General features: G+C 45.6%; 1 protein-coding gene across 1 annotated transcript in view; it reads right to left on the bottom strand.

The window, feature by feature from the left end:
* Positions 1-564: 564 nt before the first annotated feature.
* PAPPA2 (pappalysin 2) overlaps positions 565-21,204 on the bottom strand; it is an 888,990-nt gene continuing 868,350 nt past the window's right edge. The window contains exon 22 of the mRNA XM_078650337.1: positions 565-830. Coding sequence (XP_078506463.1) covers positions 735-830 — 96 coding nt within the window. The 3' untranslated portion in view covers positions 565-734. The remainder of the gene's footprint in view (positions 831-21,204) is intronic.

Raw genomic sequence — 21,204 nt, 5'->3', positions numbered from 1 at the left:
TAGTTGCGACTAATCATCCTATTTTCAGCATACCATCTAACGCACCACGCACTTTGTATCTTTTCGCTCACCTGTTGCATTAATAATGTATTTATCAGATGTGATTAATTGTGTTAATTAGACCGATCTTTCCATTTGGTTTTGTATGTGTGACTTTGGAGCTATTGTACCCCTGACTTTATTTTAAACTAAGGTTATTGTTTTATATGGTATGTGCCTGTGAGGACCGTTTTATCATATTTTGTTGTGTGGTTTTATGGTTTTATTATCTGAAACCGAATAAAGATCATTTTGATTTGATTTGACTGTAATATGTGCCATTGTACATTTATTCCATTCAAATCAATGATTTCTATTACAAGGCAACTACCACTCCAATATCTGCTTTCAGTTTCTCCTCAAGGACTGTTCCTGCATGAAATTCACGTGCACAGACAGAAGATAAAATTCATTGACATTCAATGTATTTCCCCTGTGTATAGTATAGCCAGTAAAGAAAATGTGTGAATGGCATAGGAAAAGTGGCTCCCAAGGGTCATAACAAGGATAATTCTGCATCATAGCTTGACTGTCCACATTCTTTTAATGTCCCCAATATACACAGGTTACACAGTATTTCATATAAGTTAATGAGCACACATTTCATATACACAATGTCCCATTCTCCCTCGGCTTCATGTTGACCGGTGCCCTCTTCGGTGACTGGCCCAGCATCCTCATGGTCAGACTGTGGGCTAGCGCACGCCATGCTGTCGCGATTGGTTCTCCTCTGCACTCGGGTCCAAGCATGCGCACTCATCCTGATCACAGTTTGCAGCAAAAGGGATCACCTGGTTTAGGAGAAAAATGGAAGTGGTCACTATTAAATGCATTCACTTAAGTGTCACTTAAATATATTAGGGAAAAGACCAGCTATGGAAGCAATATTCACGGATGCACTGCTGGGAAGATAAACATGGCTACTTCTTGGCATCTTCTTGGCATCTAACCAGAAATATGTCTTTTAATAATAGGCACTTAATTGGGCAATTCATGCTATTAAGGATGGGCCAGGTAAAAACTAAAGGCAATCACCAGTAACTAGAGTGGACAATATAAAAACTAGTTTACAATGGTAGAAGTGGATATTATTAACTGCATATCACTAGTATATTGTGGCTGTGTATAAAGGAACAAGGTATACAATTATCACCACTAATGATATAAGTAGTACCTAAAAGGTGTAATTAGAGTGATGGGAGATACATCACTCAGAATACAGAAAATTGTCTAGAGCACACCAAATGTGTCAATGATAAACAGTATCAGAAAGTATTTCAATTAAAGGTAGAAGATTAAACAACTAAACAGTCAGTCCTATTAATTGGACAAGTAACATAAATCTTAGCAAAACATTCCATTCTATGTAGGGATGAGGTTAAACATGTGTCATAACATGAGGTATTGATGACATCCAAACAGCTATGTATAGAGATTTTATAAAGTATACACATATGTATGTCTGTTGGTTGAGACGTGCGGTTCAGTATCACAGCCAAATGAAGATATAGTCGACATCAGATTCAGCCGACATATGTTTCGTAAGTATGGCTTTTTCAAGGCTATTATGCTCCAATTGAGCAACTAGAAAATAGTTTTGTTACACAATAATCATAAGGATATGAAGCTGAATAAGCAAACACAAATATATAAAACTTAGTAAAAGGTTTCGGCTTAAGTTGATGGGTCAGTATGGACTACGAGCAGTATTTGGCAACGCCCAGATGTGAAGGAGTATGTACCCCAGGCAATTTTCCAAAATAGAAAGAAGGATGAGATCTGCCCTTCTGGGAACAAAATGGAGGAAACGACCTTCCATGTAACGGTTGCCCGCCAATTGTATAAAGATATAGGAGTTTGGTTCCCCCTGAGCCTACGACAGACCCAAGACGTGCTGACCTTCAGGAGGATACTCAAGACCTGGCTGTTCGATCAGTTGCGCCCACCCCCAGCGCCTTGAGACCCTTGCGGGTATGTAGTGCGCTTTACAAATGATTGATTGATTGATTGAAATGATTGATTGATTTGGTTCTTGCCAGACCTACAATGTCCAGATGCTGGTGCTGAGCCAGATAACTGTGAATGGTTAACTAATAGAAAGTCATACAGGCACTGTTTTATGGTAAATCGATTACTGAATGAAGAGTGAGGATACATTTCGTATAGTTATACAAATGTAAGCTATGTTGGAAGTATGTTGTAAATATTTATATGGGTGGTATGACAGTTTGTCTTTAACAAATATATGTTGTTTTTAAAAATAAATAAAATAATTAAAGAAACATATCTATGAATCGCATATTTGTAAGTGGCAGGGCATAGAAAAAGTAATCAGGAGGAGCCAAGTTTCCGTTGGTTGGGATGTTTTAAGGGGGGATAATCTAAGAGGCATACTGGTGAGGGTCATCAGCCCAGGCAGAGACATCCTTAGGACTACCACAGAGGGATACTAATCATGAGGGGAGGATCATGTGTAAGGTCATTGATGAAAGATAGCCTGAGGAAGAATGTCTAAGGAAGAAATCACATAACCTAGGCAGGGGCATCCATTAGGACACTGTAGAGTCAAAAGTACTGACTCCATAGAACAAACGCGGAAAGCAATGATACAGGGAGAAGTAGGTACAGTGGCACAACCAAGAATTGTTATTCATGGGCTAGAGTGCAAAACCAACTACACATAAGGAATACACAGACATTATGGACAGCTTCAAGAAGGGGTAAAGGCATCCATTGGGGTACTCTGAAGAGTCAATAACCGAGGACAGGGCATATCCCTGCCTTGGCTATGGCAATGATCTCTATTCCGGCATCTCCACCCAGCTCCTCAAAAGTCTCCAGACCATACAGAACGCTGTAGCCAGACTCATCCTGGACCTCCTCAAACATACCCACATTACCCCCACCTCTGAAACCTCAGCTGGCTCCTAATCCAGAAGAGATGTCAGTTCAAGATCCTCACACACAGATGCCTACAAAGCTCTCTGCAATCCTACATCAACCATTGGCTGAATTTCCATCTGACTGAAAGACACCTGCACTCCTCCACACTCGCCCACACACACACACAAACACACACCCCGCATCCATCGCAGCCACAGCTGTGGCTGCTCTTTCTCCTACATCGCCAACATGATCTGGAATGACATGCCCCTCCACCTCCAAACAGCCCCCTCCCTGGCAGACTTCAGAAAGAAACTTAAGACCTGACTTTTTGATGGCGATCCAGCACCCTCAGTTCCCAGATACCCCTAGGGGGTGGCAGTGCTGCGCTCTACAAATGGTGATTGATCTATTGATCCACATGGTGTGAGGAAACAGGCTTTTTGCAGGTGTCCCCTCACTTTTTGCTCCTATTTGGACAACTAGCTGTCGGTTAATTTAATCTGAGTGCACAGAGGCCTACTAACTATACCTCAGTGACAATGTGCTAGCTTCTTACAATTTTTTTTTTGAATTGGCTATCCCCAATTGGCATAAGCTGACTTATTTGTAGGTCACTTGGATATGGTACCAAGGGAACCCAGGGCATATTATACAGAGTGTCCCCACAGGGCTGCAGCACAGGTTGTGCAACCCTGTGTATGACAAAGTATAAACTGGCTTCCAACCTGTCACTGCACCCTGGAAAAGCAGTTTTAAATGGTTCTGTGGCGAACAACGTATTCCATTGCAATGCATGCCTTTACCACGCATGCGTTACAACGCAAATGCCTTTACCATGCATAACTTTTACCACGCATGTTTTTACAACTTATTTTATTGTAAAGCATGTACGTTAACGGCCTATGCATGATAAACGTTTTCCCTGATCCATGCCCTTAATCCTCAAGCTGGTCCCCGGCACCTCCAACCCAACCCTTTTTAAAAATACCCGACCCCTGACCTAATCCCTAAAAATAGATCCCAGCATGACTCCTAGCATCTCGCGCCCTTTTAAAAATTACACCCAACCCCATACCCAAAGCTCTAAATTTAGACCCCAGCCCGACACCCTCCTGGCCCCCAACCCTTTTAAAAAATTCCCGCCGAATGCCCTTAACCCTAAATTTGTACTCCAGCGTGACCTACTGCTGGCCCCTTTCCTTTAAAAAAAAAAACATCCCCAGTCGAAAGGCCAAAATCCATACCCACCAACACCAGGCCCAATCCCCCTTACTTTAACAGGGCGATGATGAGGCAACTCTTGTGAGGAGTGGCACAGACCATCAAGAGGAAGCGGAAGGATTTTTTTGCTCATCTAACAATGCTGATAGCCTTTACCACGCAGGTGCCTTTACCACCGTTATCAGCATATGCCCTCACCACATACATTGTAAAAAAAAGTGTGTGGTGGAAGCTATGAGCGGAAGCAGTATATGCGTTGTAACGCATGCGGGGAAATGGCTCTGCTTGGTAACAGCCGCATTGTAATGGCTGTTTCCCTTTTAAACTGCTAGTTTGGCGTTGCCATATAAACCAATGGCAAACCCCCCACTTCCCTTAACAATATATATATAACTCTCCCCTAAGGAAGGCCTATAGAGCCCTGAGGCAGGGAGCTGTATATTATTAAGTAGAACATGTACTTTTAATATGTCCTAACAGCAAAACTTCAAAACTGTTGTTTTTGCTGTGATAATGTTAGTAGCCACATTGGCTAACACAGAGTTACTGGGTGATCTTTCAGCCCGGCTAACTTCTGAATGGGACTTCTAAAATGGACACTTCAAGGTATCAAACGAATCGTGGCATTAAACCTGATGTGATGCCCAAGTCAAATTTGGGGGTCTATTATAATGGCGGGTCGATCACCACCGCCCATATGGCGTTGGCGATCCGCCCGCCCGCCATTACTCACCGCCCACCTCTCATTTCCTCTGCCATATTAGGATGGCGGGGGGGGACCCTGGCGGACGAAAAGGCTGTCCGCCAGTTTTACGCTGGTCAAACAGGTGACCGGGCAGAAAAGGGGTTTGATATGGTGATGGTGTCTGCAAGACACCGCCATCCATATCAAGATGCAGGCGGTGATGTGCCTTTCCATAGCGACGTTGCTGCCATGGAAAGGCATGCAGAGTCTGAATGTGGGGGCCTGTTGCAGGTCCCCAGGGTGTTGGGGAGGTGGGGGTGCACATGGGGGGTACCTATGGTACAACGTGGCAGGCACCGCACAGTGCCTGCCACGTTGTGCATGCAAATGCACAAATGCCTTTTTTACATTGCAGGAGGTGCAGCTGATGCGCCCACCAGTGTTGCAGGCGCATCCTAATTGGATTTGCGGGACCGCTGCACACATAGCGGGTGGTCCCATTTGCCGATAAGATGGTGGGCGGACTTTGTCCACCTGCCATCGTAATGGACCCCATGGTGTCACTTTCAAGGAAAGCAAAATTCTAGAAACTTGCCACACTGTTGTATAGTTTGTCCAGTGGCCTCACAAAGTTGCTGGTCACCAGACAGTCTTCTGCCCTCCAGGGGAGTAGCGGGAATGACTCCCTGGCTCAGAAACAGTAGAAGCTTTCTACAGGAAGCTGTATTACCTCTCCCTAGCAGGGAACCACTCCAGGTGTTGGTCCAAAAAGCGAGATTCAAAAGCAAAGCAAACTTTGGTGGGCAAATGGCAATCACACTCTTGAAGGGTTGCCTCTTTGTTCAGGTAGGCATGCTGGCAGCAGGAACAGAGAGGGAAGACCTGTGCCCAAACTGGTTTTCCTGTGGGCGTGCAGCCCACAGGTAGCCACACCTCTAGGGTGGGCTACTCAACTTATAACATCCATGGAAGATTTCAGTCAACTTGGAAGTGTTCAGAATAGTGCATCCTGGGATTGCTAGTTGCCACACATAGCCAGAAGTTGTCACAGGGTGGGAGGGATCCTTGTAGCCTATTGGCTATTGACAACATCATCCCCCCAGGGAACTTTCGGGGCATAAATATGGCTCTCTTGGCACCCTGATCCTCAGACCACAATGGAACTGGAGAAAGGACACAAGAAGGACTGCACCTGCCACACCTTGGTTAGCTAATAGAGGGCTGTACCTGCGTTCCTGGCCCATGTAGTAGTCACTCCCGAGCCCCAGACCAAAGAAATAACTCCAAGGCTCAGTTGGCTACCCTTCTGCAACCAGCACCAGGGCCATCAAAGCTGACATAACTCATTCTGTCTGTCCAGACAGTTGCCACTTTCTCTGAATCGCTGCTGACCTCTGCTGGCAACCCAAAGGACTGATCCTCGGCACCTAAAAGTTGTACTCTAATCTGCTTGACCAGGGAGTGTTGTTTGAGTCCAGACTGGCCGTCAAAGAGGGACACCAGCCTTCACCAAAGTATACTGCTGGACCCGCAGTGTACGGAGATCGGTAGCCCAGCCACATCTGGCCGTCTACCGGCTCAAAGAGGACTTCGAGAGACACCGGCCCCTGTGCACAAAATCACCCCACTTGATCCGTGGACTGAAGAAAACTGCAGGGACATCCCCCATCGACTGCACAGTACACAGAGCATCTTTCAGCATCCTCAGTATCCTGCATCCCTAACATCAGGACCCCTCCATTGAAGTCTATTGTGGTCTGGATGTAAGGTGTGGATATGGACTTGTGTCAGCTTTGGTGACTAAGTAACTGGCCAAATAGTCCTTCAGGGACCCCCCTCAACCTTCCCCTTGGGACTAAAAGCTGAAATTTGTATTTTACTTGGAAAACTGTATCTCGGGAACCCTCCAGTGCCTTTTGCTCATCTTGGTATCTAAAAATTCATAAAATCGAATCTATTTTTAGAAATTGGTGTCAGATTTCTTTCGTGTTGTGAGACTTATTATTTTGTGGTTTAGTGCTTCTAAATGCTTTACACTAGTTCCTTTGTTTAAGCTCTGCTGCCTGAAGTCACAGCTACCCAGGGTTGAGTTAAAGGTTTTTCAAATGAGCCTGACTGAACCGAAGTCAGACCTGTGAGTTTTGGAAGTGTATTATAAAGTGAGGTCGCACAACCATACCATATAATACACCGCAATCCTCACACTGGGAAATTGTGGAGAGCCAGCAGTCCAGGGGATATGTCTAGGGGTACAGCGGAGATCCATCAGCTTGAGGAGAGATAACCACCAATGTCAGATCGTAATTCACAAACAGAAGTTTTTGATCTAAAATTGCTGATCACTGAGAAGAAGCTACATCACCAGCACCATGTTAGGGCAATTTCGCCTAAACACCTACACAGGCAAGACATTCGGAACCACAGTCACGATCATTTATTTTCATGCTATTGCTATTAAAAACAAGAGTTATCAGTTTCTTTAGCATCAGCCTAATTGCACTTTTAAATTACTTACAGTAAATTTACTCCAGTATTTAAACCCACTCGGAATATCGTGCCACTCATTAGAAACTTAGGGGCATATTATCAAGCAGGTCGTTAAAATTATCGCAGTTTTAGCGGCAGAAAACTGCTGCTAAAGCGGCGAAAATGGGCTTGATAATATGCCCTGGAGAATTCCAATAGAAGCCCATGGTCACACCAGAACATGAGTTTCTATTGGAATTCACAAGGCCATATTATCAAGCCCATTATCACCGCTTTAGCAGCAGTTTTCTGCCGCTGAAAAGGCGATAATTTTTAACACACTGTGGGGCATATTATCAAGGGGGTTTATATCCGCTTTTTTGGCTTTAAAAGCCAAGAAAGCGGAGATCAAATTATCTCCCTATTACCTAGCTGTCGCTAACACCAGTTAGCGACAGCTAGTAGGAGATAGCGACCATCTTGGGCCCCACTTTGCATGTCAGTGATATTTATCACTAATGACATGCAAAGTGGGCGTGCCAAGATGTTAGCGACTGGAAACAGTCACTAACATCGCTATCTCCTATTACCAACTTTTGGAGATATTCGCGCTAAGCGCGAATATCTCCAAAAGCTAACACCTGCCCCTGAGCAGTTCTTAGCCATGTTATCCAATGGGAGGTGGATAACATGGCTAAGAGCATTAGCTCGATAATGCATGAATATCGCTGACTTTTCAGCGATATTCATGCATTGCGTCCGTTTTTTATCGCATTTGCGATAAACCTTGGTAATACCAAGGTTTATCCGCGGTAAAAATCGCCGCAGCTTAGCGGTAACATTTTCTCTCTAACCAAGCAATAGCGATAATTATCGCTATTGCTTGGTAATATGCCCCTGTGTTGTTATGTTGCTTCCTGTATGTGATTGTGTTATGTTTTGTTATTTACTTTAAAAATGGCAACAAATTCTGTGGCATTCCAACTCAAAAGCAGTGCATGCCTTTTAAAGTTCCATTGACAAGCAACCATTCTCCATTGTCTTGGGTGGTAAAACAGCGCTGCTCCAGCTCTTCAACTATTTAAGATACCAGTCAACCCAAAATTGTGTCAGAGACTGGTCCTAAGTTAGCACTTTAAGTGATCACTTCATCTAATGCTGTGTTATAACTAGTACTTGCAGTGCTCACTTGATGTGGCTAAAACCCAAGTTACTTGATTCCGTTCTTTAACTGTTTATCTTTAAATCCGAAGTTAACTATCTTGATTTTGTTATTGTCTGCATCGTGTTAGCACTACTTTTGAAGTGTGGTATCTAACTAATTTGACTCTATTGCTACAGGAAGAAACTTACATTTATTTATTGGCCATTTCAATTCGTCCTAGCACTTACACCGCCTCCCCAACAGACATTGTTGAAACGTAGCTAAAAACACTTCACCCCCCGTAATTCTGCTGTAATGAGTGAGATTTGCAATTGAGGGTAAGCAGTAAGTTATGTAAATTTACCTGTCAGTAGTATAGCCTCTGGTTTGTGTCAGACCATTTTATATCACTTACAAGGCATTAGGTATGTTATTGTTGTTTGTCCTTCTACTGATTTACTGCTCTTGCAGCGGCTTAGCCACATTAGTACAAACGTCTAACTTATTAAAGGAATTGTATTGTGCTAAATTCAGTAATTACCATTGAAATTCAACTGCAGGTGCAATATAAAATACCCTGCCCTGCCACAGACCTGCCAATTCTCACGGCACCACCGTATGTCACACAATATCAGCTTCCTTCACATCCTAATGTGGTGAAAAACTGATATCACACAGTGTGCACACCATGAGTTGGAAATCCCTGCAGAGTGTGGGTTTCCAGTTCATTGTGTGGAGGCTCTGTACAGCTGACATCCATCAGGGGGTTCACAAAACTCCCCAGTGTAGTGTCTTTGAGATTATGAGTGCTAGGGCTCTCACGGTTTTGGGAAGACTTTAAACAGAAATTAAGCAAGCAGCGGGGAGGTGTTAAGGTGTGATTATAATGTTATGGGACAATGGGGGGATATTCTCAAGAACGTGCGATGATCATCGCCAAGATAGGTTAACGCAATTTTTCATATCGCCGTCTATTGCAGGAAAATTACTTTGTGTTAATGTTGTATTCAAAACACGGCGGTAACATGCGATAGTTTCCCAATAACGTGTCAAATGCCCATGATAAAATTACCGGGACGGCGATAAAAATCTAAACCAGAATGTTAAAAAAGTGGCGATGGGCCTAACTGCGATATAAAATTCAGCGGTAAGGAGCGCCAGGCCTGCAAGTCCCACAAGTCAGGTGGGAAAAATCACTTAAGAGCGGCAACAAAAAACACAAACAACCGCGAAGCATCATGGATGTAGCTAGAGCAGGTACAGAGGACAAGGCTACATGACCGAGGTCTTCTCCACTGCATGAGGTAACATGGTTGTGTCCACTGTCCACAACACTACAAACACCAGCAGTATATGTCCACATGGACATGTCTGTGCTCTGCACACTGAAGTCTGTCCAGCACATCACCACCACACTTGGCATTGTGTACATTCTTATTCATGGGTGACTTGCCTCCTTCACACATACTCGGTTCCCACCTCTCCCCACATTCTGCAATTGTGTGGCTGAGGGGCCATGCCGTTTTCGGAAGGTCAGCTGTCTTGCTCTGCGCTGCCCGGTGGTTGTCCGGGGAGTGGGAGTCTGGGGGTGGTGGCGGTGGGTGTTGTGGCCCTCTTGGGTCTTCGAGCTGCATGATCAGTAGCTTCATGACGTGTGTTGGTCTTCAGATGTGGCTCTGGGCTGGGCTCCCTTTCATACTGCAGGTTGTCGACCTGCTTAACACCCATAAAAGGCAGGTGTTATATCCCTGCTGCTAACCCGCCTTATCGCCTGTTTTTGGATCGCATCTCAGATCTAGCTGGTCGTTGAGAACATTGCGAAGTGGTGCTTTCATGTGTTTTTGCATGGGAACGCCTACTCTGCATTGTTAGTTGTCGCTCTGTGGCAATGTTTTTTGTGGCAGCTATCGCTGGGAAACTGATGATATCGTCAGTTTGCACCAGCTTGAGAATAGGCCGATAAATCTATCGCCACTATTGCGGCGCTAAAGTGCCGATAATTCGGCGATAAGTTCTTGAGAATATGCCCCAATGTGTGCAGTGTGTGGTCGTATATTGAAGAATAAAGATGTCTGTAGCAGAGCTCTGAGTGTGGTGTGTTTCATTGCATGCTCCCAGGCTCAGGAGGATGCTACAACAGGTGAGGAGTAGGGGATACATGCCCTGAAGAATCAAGACTGCTCTTCTAAAGAGTTTGCAACTGTATAGCAAACTGCCCATGCATGCCACATGCAGCGCAGATCGATGCGAAGCAGTCTGAGGTCGGTGTATGTGGAGTCAAAGCCCCACTCCATCCCACACATGGCCCTGGGAGAAGTTGAAGGCACAACAGAGAAGTACATTCAAAAAGCCTGCCAGAATCTGCTGGTAAGGCTGAAAGAATAGATATTGTTTTGCAGGATTCCACAGAGCCATCGTCCATGCAAATGAAGCGCTAATGGCAGTTATAACCATGTACGAAAGCAGAAACCTACTTACTGACAAGCAAGTGAAGCTCTCTACGACCTTTATTCACATGTGGTAGCCTAAGTTCAAGCACGAGGGTTGTGCTTGCAGAAGTTGCCGAAGGGTACAGCAAAAGCTGCCAGAACACCCTGTGCTCTCAATGACTCAAAAGGAGAGTGCAAAATACAATGCAGTCCCGTTCCTGAAACCACCACTGCCACTCAACAAATCATAAACAGAACATTGGTGCCAGGTGAGCTGTATGGATCGAAACAGTCCATGACTTCATAGATGTGCAGAAGAAGAAGATGATAAGAAAATCATTAACAGGCATATGCATCAAAGTAAATGCCGGGAGCAAAGTGGCAGATTCTCAGAATCTGCCCCTTTGCTACCGGTATTTTTGCATTTGGGATGCATCGTCCCAAATGCAAAAATCGCAATTTAAGGAATCTCTAAATTGAGATTCCTTAAATTGCGATTGCATTTACGGAATCCCAAATTGAGATTCCTAAATGCAATGCATGAAAGTAAAAAAAATAGCGAATTCGCTAATAGGGGGAGCAAATTACCATGAAGTTGAACTTCATGGTAATTTGCTAAAACTTTGAAAAAAGCACTTTTGTGCATTTTTCAAAGTTTCAAGTTGTGCACACACATGCCCTTAGGGTATGTGTGTGTGCAACATAAGTGCAGAGATCAATTTCAGGGGTGCAACAGGGTGTCATTTTGACACCCTTGAAATTGCATGAGCAATTTGCGAGTACCTACTGGTTCTCGCAAATTGCTCATGCAATCTCCAATTCATTCCTATGGGCCTGTAGGCCCATAGGAATGAATGGGACAGCATTCCTTAATTGCGACTAGCAATTTGCGAGTAGCAATTAAGGAATGTTTAGGAATCGCTATTTTAATAGCGATTCCTACATGCATAGGCTTTTGCTATTCCTAAATAGCGATTCCTTAAAAATCGCTATTTAGGAATAGCAAAAGGCTACGTTGATGCATCTGCCAGTTTATACTTAAAGAACCTTGCTGGTGATGGAGTGAAAGAAGTGATAAAGAAAGTTTCACCAACTGAAACAAAATCATGCCAAAAGTTAAAAGAGGCATTGGAAGCAAAGTTTAATCCAATGCCGAACATCAACTATGAAAGATACATCCTCAACCAAGCACAACAACAGGTTGGTGGAACAAGGGATGAGTTTGTTGAAAGACTAGATACATTCATTAAGCTTTGAAAGTTGTCTGATTTCACCAATGAAGAAGCCATGTGTCTCAGAATCACTGAGGGTTGTCTTTCCGATTAGTTTAGAAGGCGCATGTTGAGAGAAACACACAATCTGGAGAAAATGCTATTGGTTTCAAGAGCAGAACAATGAGCTGCTCATATGGAAGTGGAAACGCCCATCATAAATCGGCCATGACCATGTAAAGCAAGCACAAGCAAAAACAAGATGTAAGTACGCACACATCTTTAAAGAAATCAAAGTTATGTTTTTGATGTGGATTTACATTTTCCCATGAAGTTAAATATCCAGCCATTGGACAGGCATGCTAGGAATGCGGGAAAGAAAACCACCTCATAATGGATTGCAAAGTAAAAGAAAAATCCAATTTGTCTGCACAACAAGAGAAAATGGGTGCCAGAAGGTTCCAGAAACATTCTCACCATGCCCACAAAATTAAAAAGCACCATCAACTATGACAAAATCGAAACAAGGCTAGATCAATCGCCGTTAAGCGCATCGTACAAAGGCTCCTTGACATCTCTGTTGAGTACTGATGAAGAAGATGGGTGTGTGCTAATGGTAGTAACCAAAGAGCGACGTGCACATGTAGGATTAGCAGCTTGTAAAGAAGACCATGATTCAAAAGAAGTTGACCAAACATAATGGCAAACTTCCCTTGGACGTTGTCCCAAAATCACACTGAAAGTGAATGATCAACCAGTAACTTTCATCATAGACAGTGGTGTCTCGATTAACATCATGCCTGTGGAGAAGTTTAACTGCCTGTCCCCTGTGGCTTGCCTCACTCCAACAGGCACAAAGGTATACACTTGGGCTGCTTTTGAAGCACTAGAAAGCCAAGGGTCATTCACAACAACCATGCAGCACAAAATTACATAATTGCAAGTGGTGATCCATGCCCTTCAAGGATTCTCATCCAGTGCATGCCCAGTCAGTTTTGCCACTGCTGCTGACATGGGACTGGTATCTCTTAATTACAACCTTCGTACTTCAACTGAAATTGTAAGTCAGTTCCTGCGTTGTTTCATGGTGTAGGAAAACTCAAGAAAATGAAAGTGCAACATCATATTAATGAGGACATTCGTCCTGTTGCATGACGGCACCGCAGAGTCGCTTTTCACTTGCAAGATTCTGTTGAGAAAGAACTAGAAATGTTGTTGAAGCATGACATAATTGAACAATCCACCAGTCCTACGCCGTGAGATTCGCCCACAGTGGTGGTGGCCAAAAAGGACAGTGGAGGTGCAGTGCGCATTTGTGTTGATATGCACCAGGCCAACAAAGCAATCGAAAGAGAAAGACATCCTGGTCCCCACAAAGCAGCCATGATCATGCAACTAAATGGAGCCAAAGTCTTCTTCCACCTTGATTTGAACAAGAAATACCATCAAATTGAACTGGAAGAGATTTGTAGGCACATTACTACTTTTTCACTTATGTTGGTTTGTTCAGATACAAAACACTGAGTTTTGGAGTGTCTTCAGCTGCGGAAATATTTCAGGATGTTATACGCTGAGTAATTCAACCTGTTACACATGCTTTTAATTACTGTGGTGGTATTTGAATCAACACCAAAGGAACATGACAAGGCACTTACACAAGTGTGTCAGTTACTTGCTGATGCAGGCCTCACTCTGAATGCAGCAAAGTTTGAGTTTCACAAGACCAAACTTAAATGCTTTGGAGCAGTTTTTCAAGTCCCTTGCGACACTTTTACATTGACGTTGTGTCACTTTTGTGACGCAGCAGCGGCGTAAACAATGCACCACGTTGCGACACATTTACAACCTGACGCATCTAGGGAGCTGCGTCATGTTGCAAAGCTCTGTGTTACATTATACCTGCGTCAGGTATGATGTATGCAGGGTGGGTGATCCGACGCAAGAAAGCCTTGTAAAAGTGACACAGTGAAATATACAAGATTTCACTGAGTCATTTCTACAACGCCACTGCATCAAAACCTTATGCCTGCTTGAAGCAGGAGTAAGGAGTCACGCAGCACATTAGGAATAGGCATTCCTGAACATTGCTGGAGTTGCGTTTTGCTTGTGACATGACTCCAGCAATGCGTTACCGGTGCGCCAACAGATGCATGACGCATCTGTAAATCCTTGTGCCACATTGTAAATGCGACGCATCCATGGTGGCGCAAGGGTTTTTTGCATGGCGCACTTGAACTGATGAATCTCTGGTCATATGCAGAGATGCGTCAGTTATTGTAAATCTGCCCCATAGGGCACATATTTTCTGATGGTGGAATGGTTCCTGACCCAGGTAAGATGAAAGCACTGTCATCTACTTGTCTCCCATAAGATGTGACCATGCTGTGATCCTTCTCAGGCATGTCCAGTTACTGCTCAAGGTACATTCATGACTTTGTGAAAGTGAGTGTCCCATTGAGAGACTTGACAAAAGGATATGTCACATTCCAGTGGTCTCCTGAATGTGACCAAAGTTTCAAAAGAATAAAACATGCAATTGAGAATGCAAGTGAAATAGCCTATTTTGAACCCAAACTACATATTGAGTTCACAGTAGATGTAAGTCTGGTGGGGCTGAGGGCCATCCTTGCTCAACACAATGGTCATCCAAATGCTTAGAGACACAATGTGGCCTACGCCAGTTGAAGCTTGTCTGAAACTGAACGCACATCAGAAAAATCTCATCCACACAATTAATCAAAAGGGAAGCAAAATCATTCCTGATGAGCTAATTCCTCCCTTAACTCCATAAGGCACAAACCAGTCCACAACTTCGAACTTGTTTTCTTTGCTCCCCTCAGTGACACCCTCCCCTCTATGACTGATGCGTACACAAACGTACTCCTACTGTTACATGCTCATTGGTGCTACCTAACTAACCTCGTAAGAACTTTGATATTGTATCTGTTCTGTTTTGTCTTGTAAAATGATGTATACTCACGCTGCTGTCCCTGTAAAGCACTCTGATACCCTACCCTGAGTCTTGTTCGCCCTATAGAAACTCTAAATAAATAAATAACATGCCTGTTCTCAGACGGAAAAGGAGAATCTGGCTGTTGTGTGAGCCTGTGAACATTTTCATGTGTTTCTATATGGAAAACGTTTCACCATTATCACGGACCACCAGGAGTGTATTTTTGGAAATCCAAACGCTATGATGCCCCCTTGCATTGAGAGGTCAGGGTTGCGACTGCAAGAGTATGACTATGAAATTGTGCACAAGCCGAGAAATATCAAAACCCTGACAATTACTTTTCATGAGTGCCGCTAAATCACCACAGTTCAACGTTGAAAGTAGCTGAAGAGTATGTCAACTTCATTGTGAGGACCAGCACGCTAGCAGCCCTATGCATTGAATAGATTATTGCTGCTACTGATACAGATAAGGACATGATTATCCTCATAGATCTCATTTCAACTCAAGCATGTAAGAAAAGCATTTTACCCTTTGCTGAAGATGCTGAATTTCAAAAATTCAAAAACGTACAGGATGAACTATCCATCACCCGAGAGGCTATCATAATGAGTGACACGAGGCTCGTCATCCCTGAGCGCCTGGGACACAAAGTCATTGAGCTGGCCCATGAAGGACATCATGCCATTGTAGCTACCAAAAAAGCACCAAGCGATTGAGTTTGCTTCCCTCGTTTAGATGAACGAGTTGAGAAAGAACTAAAAGCATGCCATTTGTGTAACTGTTTACTTCCCAAAGTGAATGGAATCCATTGACCATGTCTGATCTTCCCGCACATGCCTGTGAGAGAGTGGCTGTTGATATCTTTGGGCCCCTAGAACATGGACATCATCTCATGGTAGTCATTGATGAATACTCACGTTTTCCTTTGGTGGAAAATGTATCATCAACAACCCATGACAAAGCTTGGCAGCTTGGTGACATCTTTGTAGAGTGGGGCATCCCCACTGTTCTCAAATCTAGCAATGGCCTGCCTTTCAATAGCAAAGAGTTCAAGGCATTTCTTGTGTGACTCAATATCAAGTATCAAAGGAGTATGCCTCTATGGCCTCAAGCCACCAGTGTACTCAAACGATATATGAGCACTCTTAAGAGAGTGATTCTGTGAGCACCAATAGAGGGAATCAATCTAAAATTAGCCATGTGTCAATTCCTTTGTGCCTATCAACCAACTCCAGACTCCACCACTGATGAGAGTCCTGCCACCTTGCTATTTGGGAGAGCCATCTGAACTAAGCTACCACAATGGACAGTGAACCGATCAATGGACACCAATAAGGTTCTTGTCACAGATGCTTCTCGAAAGTGCAAGATGAAAACCTATGGTGATCGGCACCGACGTGCTCAGGACACAGTCTTCAACAAAGGACACTGGGTACCGGTCAAACAAAAATGGAAGCAGAAAACGGACACTCCATTTTTTGTCGACCCTCTGAGAGTTGTAAAGATCGAGGGACAGATGCTGACCGCTCATCGACACGTGAAGTCTGTCACACAGGACTCATCACACTTTAGACCATTGCCTCGGTGCTTGTCTACTGATGCGATCATGAGCAAGGCAACCCCACCTGAATGTCAAGATCAAGAATCTGAGCCTGTTTTATCAGTGAATGATAAATGTACCCTTCTGTTATCTCATACCACCTGATCTGGCAGACCAGTTTGAGCACCTCGATTAAGGGTGGGTGGTGAACTACTCTCTGTAGCGGAGTTTGCAGTGTTTTGCCAACTCCACCCCCTGCTGGGAGTGTGGACTTTGTCAAAAAACTCTGCCTCCGGAGTGTAGCAGAGTGTGACCCTGCCACCCACTAAGCATGCTCTGCTCTTTCTGTCAGTGTGTTTGCTTCTCTGGGCAACCGGTTGAGCCTGGCCCTTTAGTGTTTTCCTGGCTTGCGGCTTCCTGTCCCCACCAAACGCAGCCCCTTCTCACAAGAATGAAACACAATCTCCGTCTGGTGGGGGTGGTGGTGCTCAATTGCCTGGCACAGTCCCCTGACAGGCCCACCCCGCGGCTTCAACTGATGAACTGTTTGTGTTTGCGAGGCCATCCTTCTTAGTTTCCTCCTGGCGGCCGCTCACAAAGCTGCACATGGACCTGGTGTCTGATGATCCATGCCAAGCTACAGTGCAGGGTCACAGAGGCTGAATGGTCCCTGAATGCAAAAACAACAGTTGATGGACAGAATGCAGAACAATGTCATACATTCACCCCAGTACAGAGATCTGGGCCTAAATTCATCGTTTTTTTGCTCACCATGCCATTCCAGTTTGAACCCAGCCATATGCAAATCAGTCTTGACCCTGTGCCCCATGGGAAAATTCGAGCCCGAACTGCCAAGCCAGGTCCTCCCTGGACTAGAAACAAGCATCCTAGGACCGGTTTCGGGCTTTCAGCGCTCATCAGCCAGGATAGCTTAATTCCAGTGGCATGGAGAGCACGGAAGTCATGTCTGAGCATACCCGTCCCACTCAGGGTGACAAATGCAAAAACAACAGTTGATGGACAGAATGCAGAACAATGTCATACATTCACCCCAATACAGAGATCTGGGCCTAAATCCATCGTTTGTTTGCTCACAATGCCATGCCATTTGACTGGGGGAGAATGCTTGCATTGTCACCATTCCGTCCATCATTTGTTTGCTTTAATGTTGTCCCTGAAGCCAGCAGTGCCAAGAGACACCATGAAGCATTGCTGAAGCTGCATGTGATTTGCTGCCTGTGCAGTTGTGCAGTGTGTTTAAAATGCTGCATCTTCCTTGCAGAGAACATTTTTACCAGTGTGTCACTCTCAAACCGGGGTGCACTTCACACCTGGTGTTTGAAGAGAGCTCGAGCTCATACTGTTGTGTTATGTAGGAAGTTTTGAACTTTTGATACAATAGTGTTGCTGTAACTTCACTGCCATATGCGTTAGCTTTTATAGGCAAACTGCAATAGATATTTTAATATCTAATATTCACAGTATGACGGTGCGGAACTCAGCGGAATTCCACTGAGTTTTTGTGCAACTCCGCGGAATTCCATATAGTACAACTCCGCCCACCCTTAACCTCGATGACTCATTGAGGAAATATGATGTTAAAGTTGTTTGTACATTTCTATTTAACAAAGAGGGAGATGTAGAGTCCTTGATATTATGCACTCAAGGATCCTCGTGGTTCTGGGAGGACTGTAAACAGAAATTACCCAAGCAGCTGAGAGGTGTTAAAGTTATGAGGCAATGCATTCAGTGTGTGATCATACGTTGAAGAATAAAGACATCTGCAGCAGAGCTCTGTGTGCTGCATGTTTCATTGCATGCTCCTGGGCTAGGGAGGACACTACATTCAGGATGTCAGCGGCAGCCTCAGAAGCCTTTGTAGTTTACTTTTTGGAGAGGAAGCGAAAGGGGTGTGTTCAGATATTGCGGACTCTAAGCTCCTCCCCTGACCTTGGACTCAGACATCCTTCATGAATGACAATGGGATGATGTGCTCAAACCTCTGCCCCCACCAGACCCCACCCCTCGCTCCAAGCCCCAACCACACCTCACACAATAAAATGTGGGCCTCATTTACTGTATTTTGATGCTCTGCAGCATAGCTGCGCTGCTGTGCGTCAAAATAAAAGGGTAGGAATGCGCCGTATCTACAAGATACGGCTCATTCCTGTCCTTCTCTCCTGCAACGCCATACAAACAGCATCCATGCGCCAATGAAGGAGGTGATTGTTTTTGTGGGAAACCTTCCTGCACAACAACAATCATTGATGACATTTTCCTCTTTCTATGTATGCTGCAGAATGCAGCATCCATAGAAAGAGGACAAAACGAGGAGAAATAAAAGTATTTTTTCTCATTGTGCCACTCCTATACCTCCCCGGGGAAGGCGTAAGATTCCTATGTATTCCCAGCTTTACAAATAATTGTAAAACTGGGAAGGTGTCAGGTTCCATGGATTTTGCGTGGAAACACCCACAGCAACACCCACAGAGCACCACTTTCACGCAGTAATGCGTAAAAGGGGCTCATATTTGCAAAGCCATGAAACGTCACAAAGGGTGACTTTATGTGGCCTTGTAAATATAGGCAAGCCCCTTGCACTGCCGGTGCAACAAAACAAGTGACTCTTTGTTAGCGTAATGGGCTTGTAAAAGAGGCCCTTAATTTCAGATTTGGTAGGTCTGGTGCCATCCTGCGGTGTGAATTGAGAGTAGGACTATTTTCTACTGTGTATGCGACTCTGATACACCCGATGGTTGGTACTGCCTGTAGGTGTTAATTTTGAATGAAAATAACAGACACAGGGGTATATTTACAAGGGCCACCAGAACATAACTTTTAGCAATGTTCTGGTGGCGCTGTGCCCTTCTCCATATTTACAAAGTGGCATTAAGCCACTTTTTGTGATTTAACGCCGCTTTGTAAGCAGTAGTAGCTGCTACTAGGTGGGGGTAGTGTGGCGGGGAGGACAGGGGGGTCTATGGGAATGAAAAAAACATTTAAAAGAAGTTACCTGGCTAGGGCAGCAGGAAGCACCCAGGCTCCCAGGCTCCTCTATGCCAATCACAATGCTGCCGTCACCATGAAAGTAGATCGTGATTGGTCTGAGCACCATGCTTTGGCACTCGGACTGGGACTGGGAGCCTGTGCATGTTCGCCACCAGACTCTGCTTTAAAGCCTGGTGGGGAACATGCAAAGTGACCATGATTTTTTGGCCAGCCAAAGTCATCGAGAAGACCGTCAACAAACAGCTGGCCGCCTTCCTCGAGACGAATGGATCCCTCGACCCCTCACAGTCTGGCTTCCGAGCCAACCACAGCACCGAGACCGCCCTGATCGCTGCCACCGATGACATCCGAGCCCTGATGGACAACGGAGAAACAGCGGCCCTCATCCTCCTAGACCTCTCCGCGGCATTCGACACTGTCTGCCACCGCACCCTAGTGCAGCGCCTCAGCAACGTCGGAATTCAGGAAAAGGCACTGGAATGGATCGTCTCCTTCCTCGACGGAAGAACACAGAGAGTCCGCCTACCACCGTACAAGTCAGAGGCCACCGAAGTCATCTGCGGCGTCCCTCAAGGTTCCTCGCTGAGCCCCACCCTCTTCAACGTCTACATGAGCCCCCTCGCGCCCATCGCACGCCAACACAACCTGAACATCATCTCCTACGCCGATGACACCCAGCTGATCCTCTCACTGACCAACGACCCCGCCGCTTCCAGAGCCAACCTTCACGAAGGGATGAAAGATGTAGCCGATTGGATGACGACCAGCCGCCTGAAACTGAACTCAGACAAGACGGAAGTCCTCATCCTGGGCTCCTCGCCCTCCGCCTGGGACGACTCCTGGTGGCCCCCCGCCCTGGGCACCGCACCCACACCGACAGACCACGCACGCAACCTGGGCTTCATCCTGGACTCCTCCCTCTCCATGACCAGACAAGTCAACGCCGTCTCCTCGTCATGCTTCAACATCCTGCGCATGCTACGAAAGATCTTCCGGTGGATCCCCACCGAGACCAGGAAGACGGTCACCCAGGCCCTCGTCACCAGCCGACTGGACTACGGCAACGCCCTCTACGCCGGAACCACCGCCAAGCTCCAGAAGAGACTCCAGCGGATCCAGAACGCCTCAGCCAGACTCATCCTCGACATCCCCCGACGCAGCCACATCTCCGGACATCTGAGAGACCTGCACTGGCTCCCCGTCAACAAGAGAATCACCTTCCGTCTCCTCACCCACGCACACAAAGCCCTACACGACCAAGGCCCGAGCTACCTCAACAACCGCATCAACTTCTACGCTCCCAAACGCCACCTCCGATCAGCCAGTCACGCCCTCGCCGCCGTCCCCCGCATCCGAAGATCGACAACAGGAGGAAGGTCCTTCTCCCACCTGGCCGCCAAGACCTGGAACTCCCTCCCGACCGACCTGCGCCTGACCCAAGACCACCTCTCCTTCAGGAAGAAGCTCAAGACCTGGCTGTTCGAGCAGTAGCAGCACCCCCCCCCCCCCCCAAGCGCCTTGAGACCCTCCGGGTATGTAGTGCGCTATATAAATGTCCATGATTGATTGATTGATTGATTGGCTGGCCCAAGAAGGCCGGCCAAACAGTCTTGCGCAC

Source organism: Lissotriton helveticus, chromosome 1_1, assembly GCF_964261635.1.
Source record: "Lissotriton helveticus chromosome 1_1, aLisHel1.1, whole genome shotgun sequence".
Classification (NCBI taxonomy): domain Eukaryota; kingdom Metazoa; phylum Chordata; class Amphibia; order Caudata; family Salamandridae; genus Lissotriton; species Lissotriton helveticus.
This window is presented reverse-complemented; position numbering and strand designations above follow the sequence as displayed.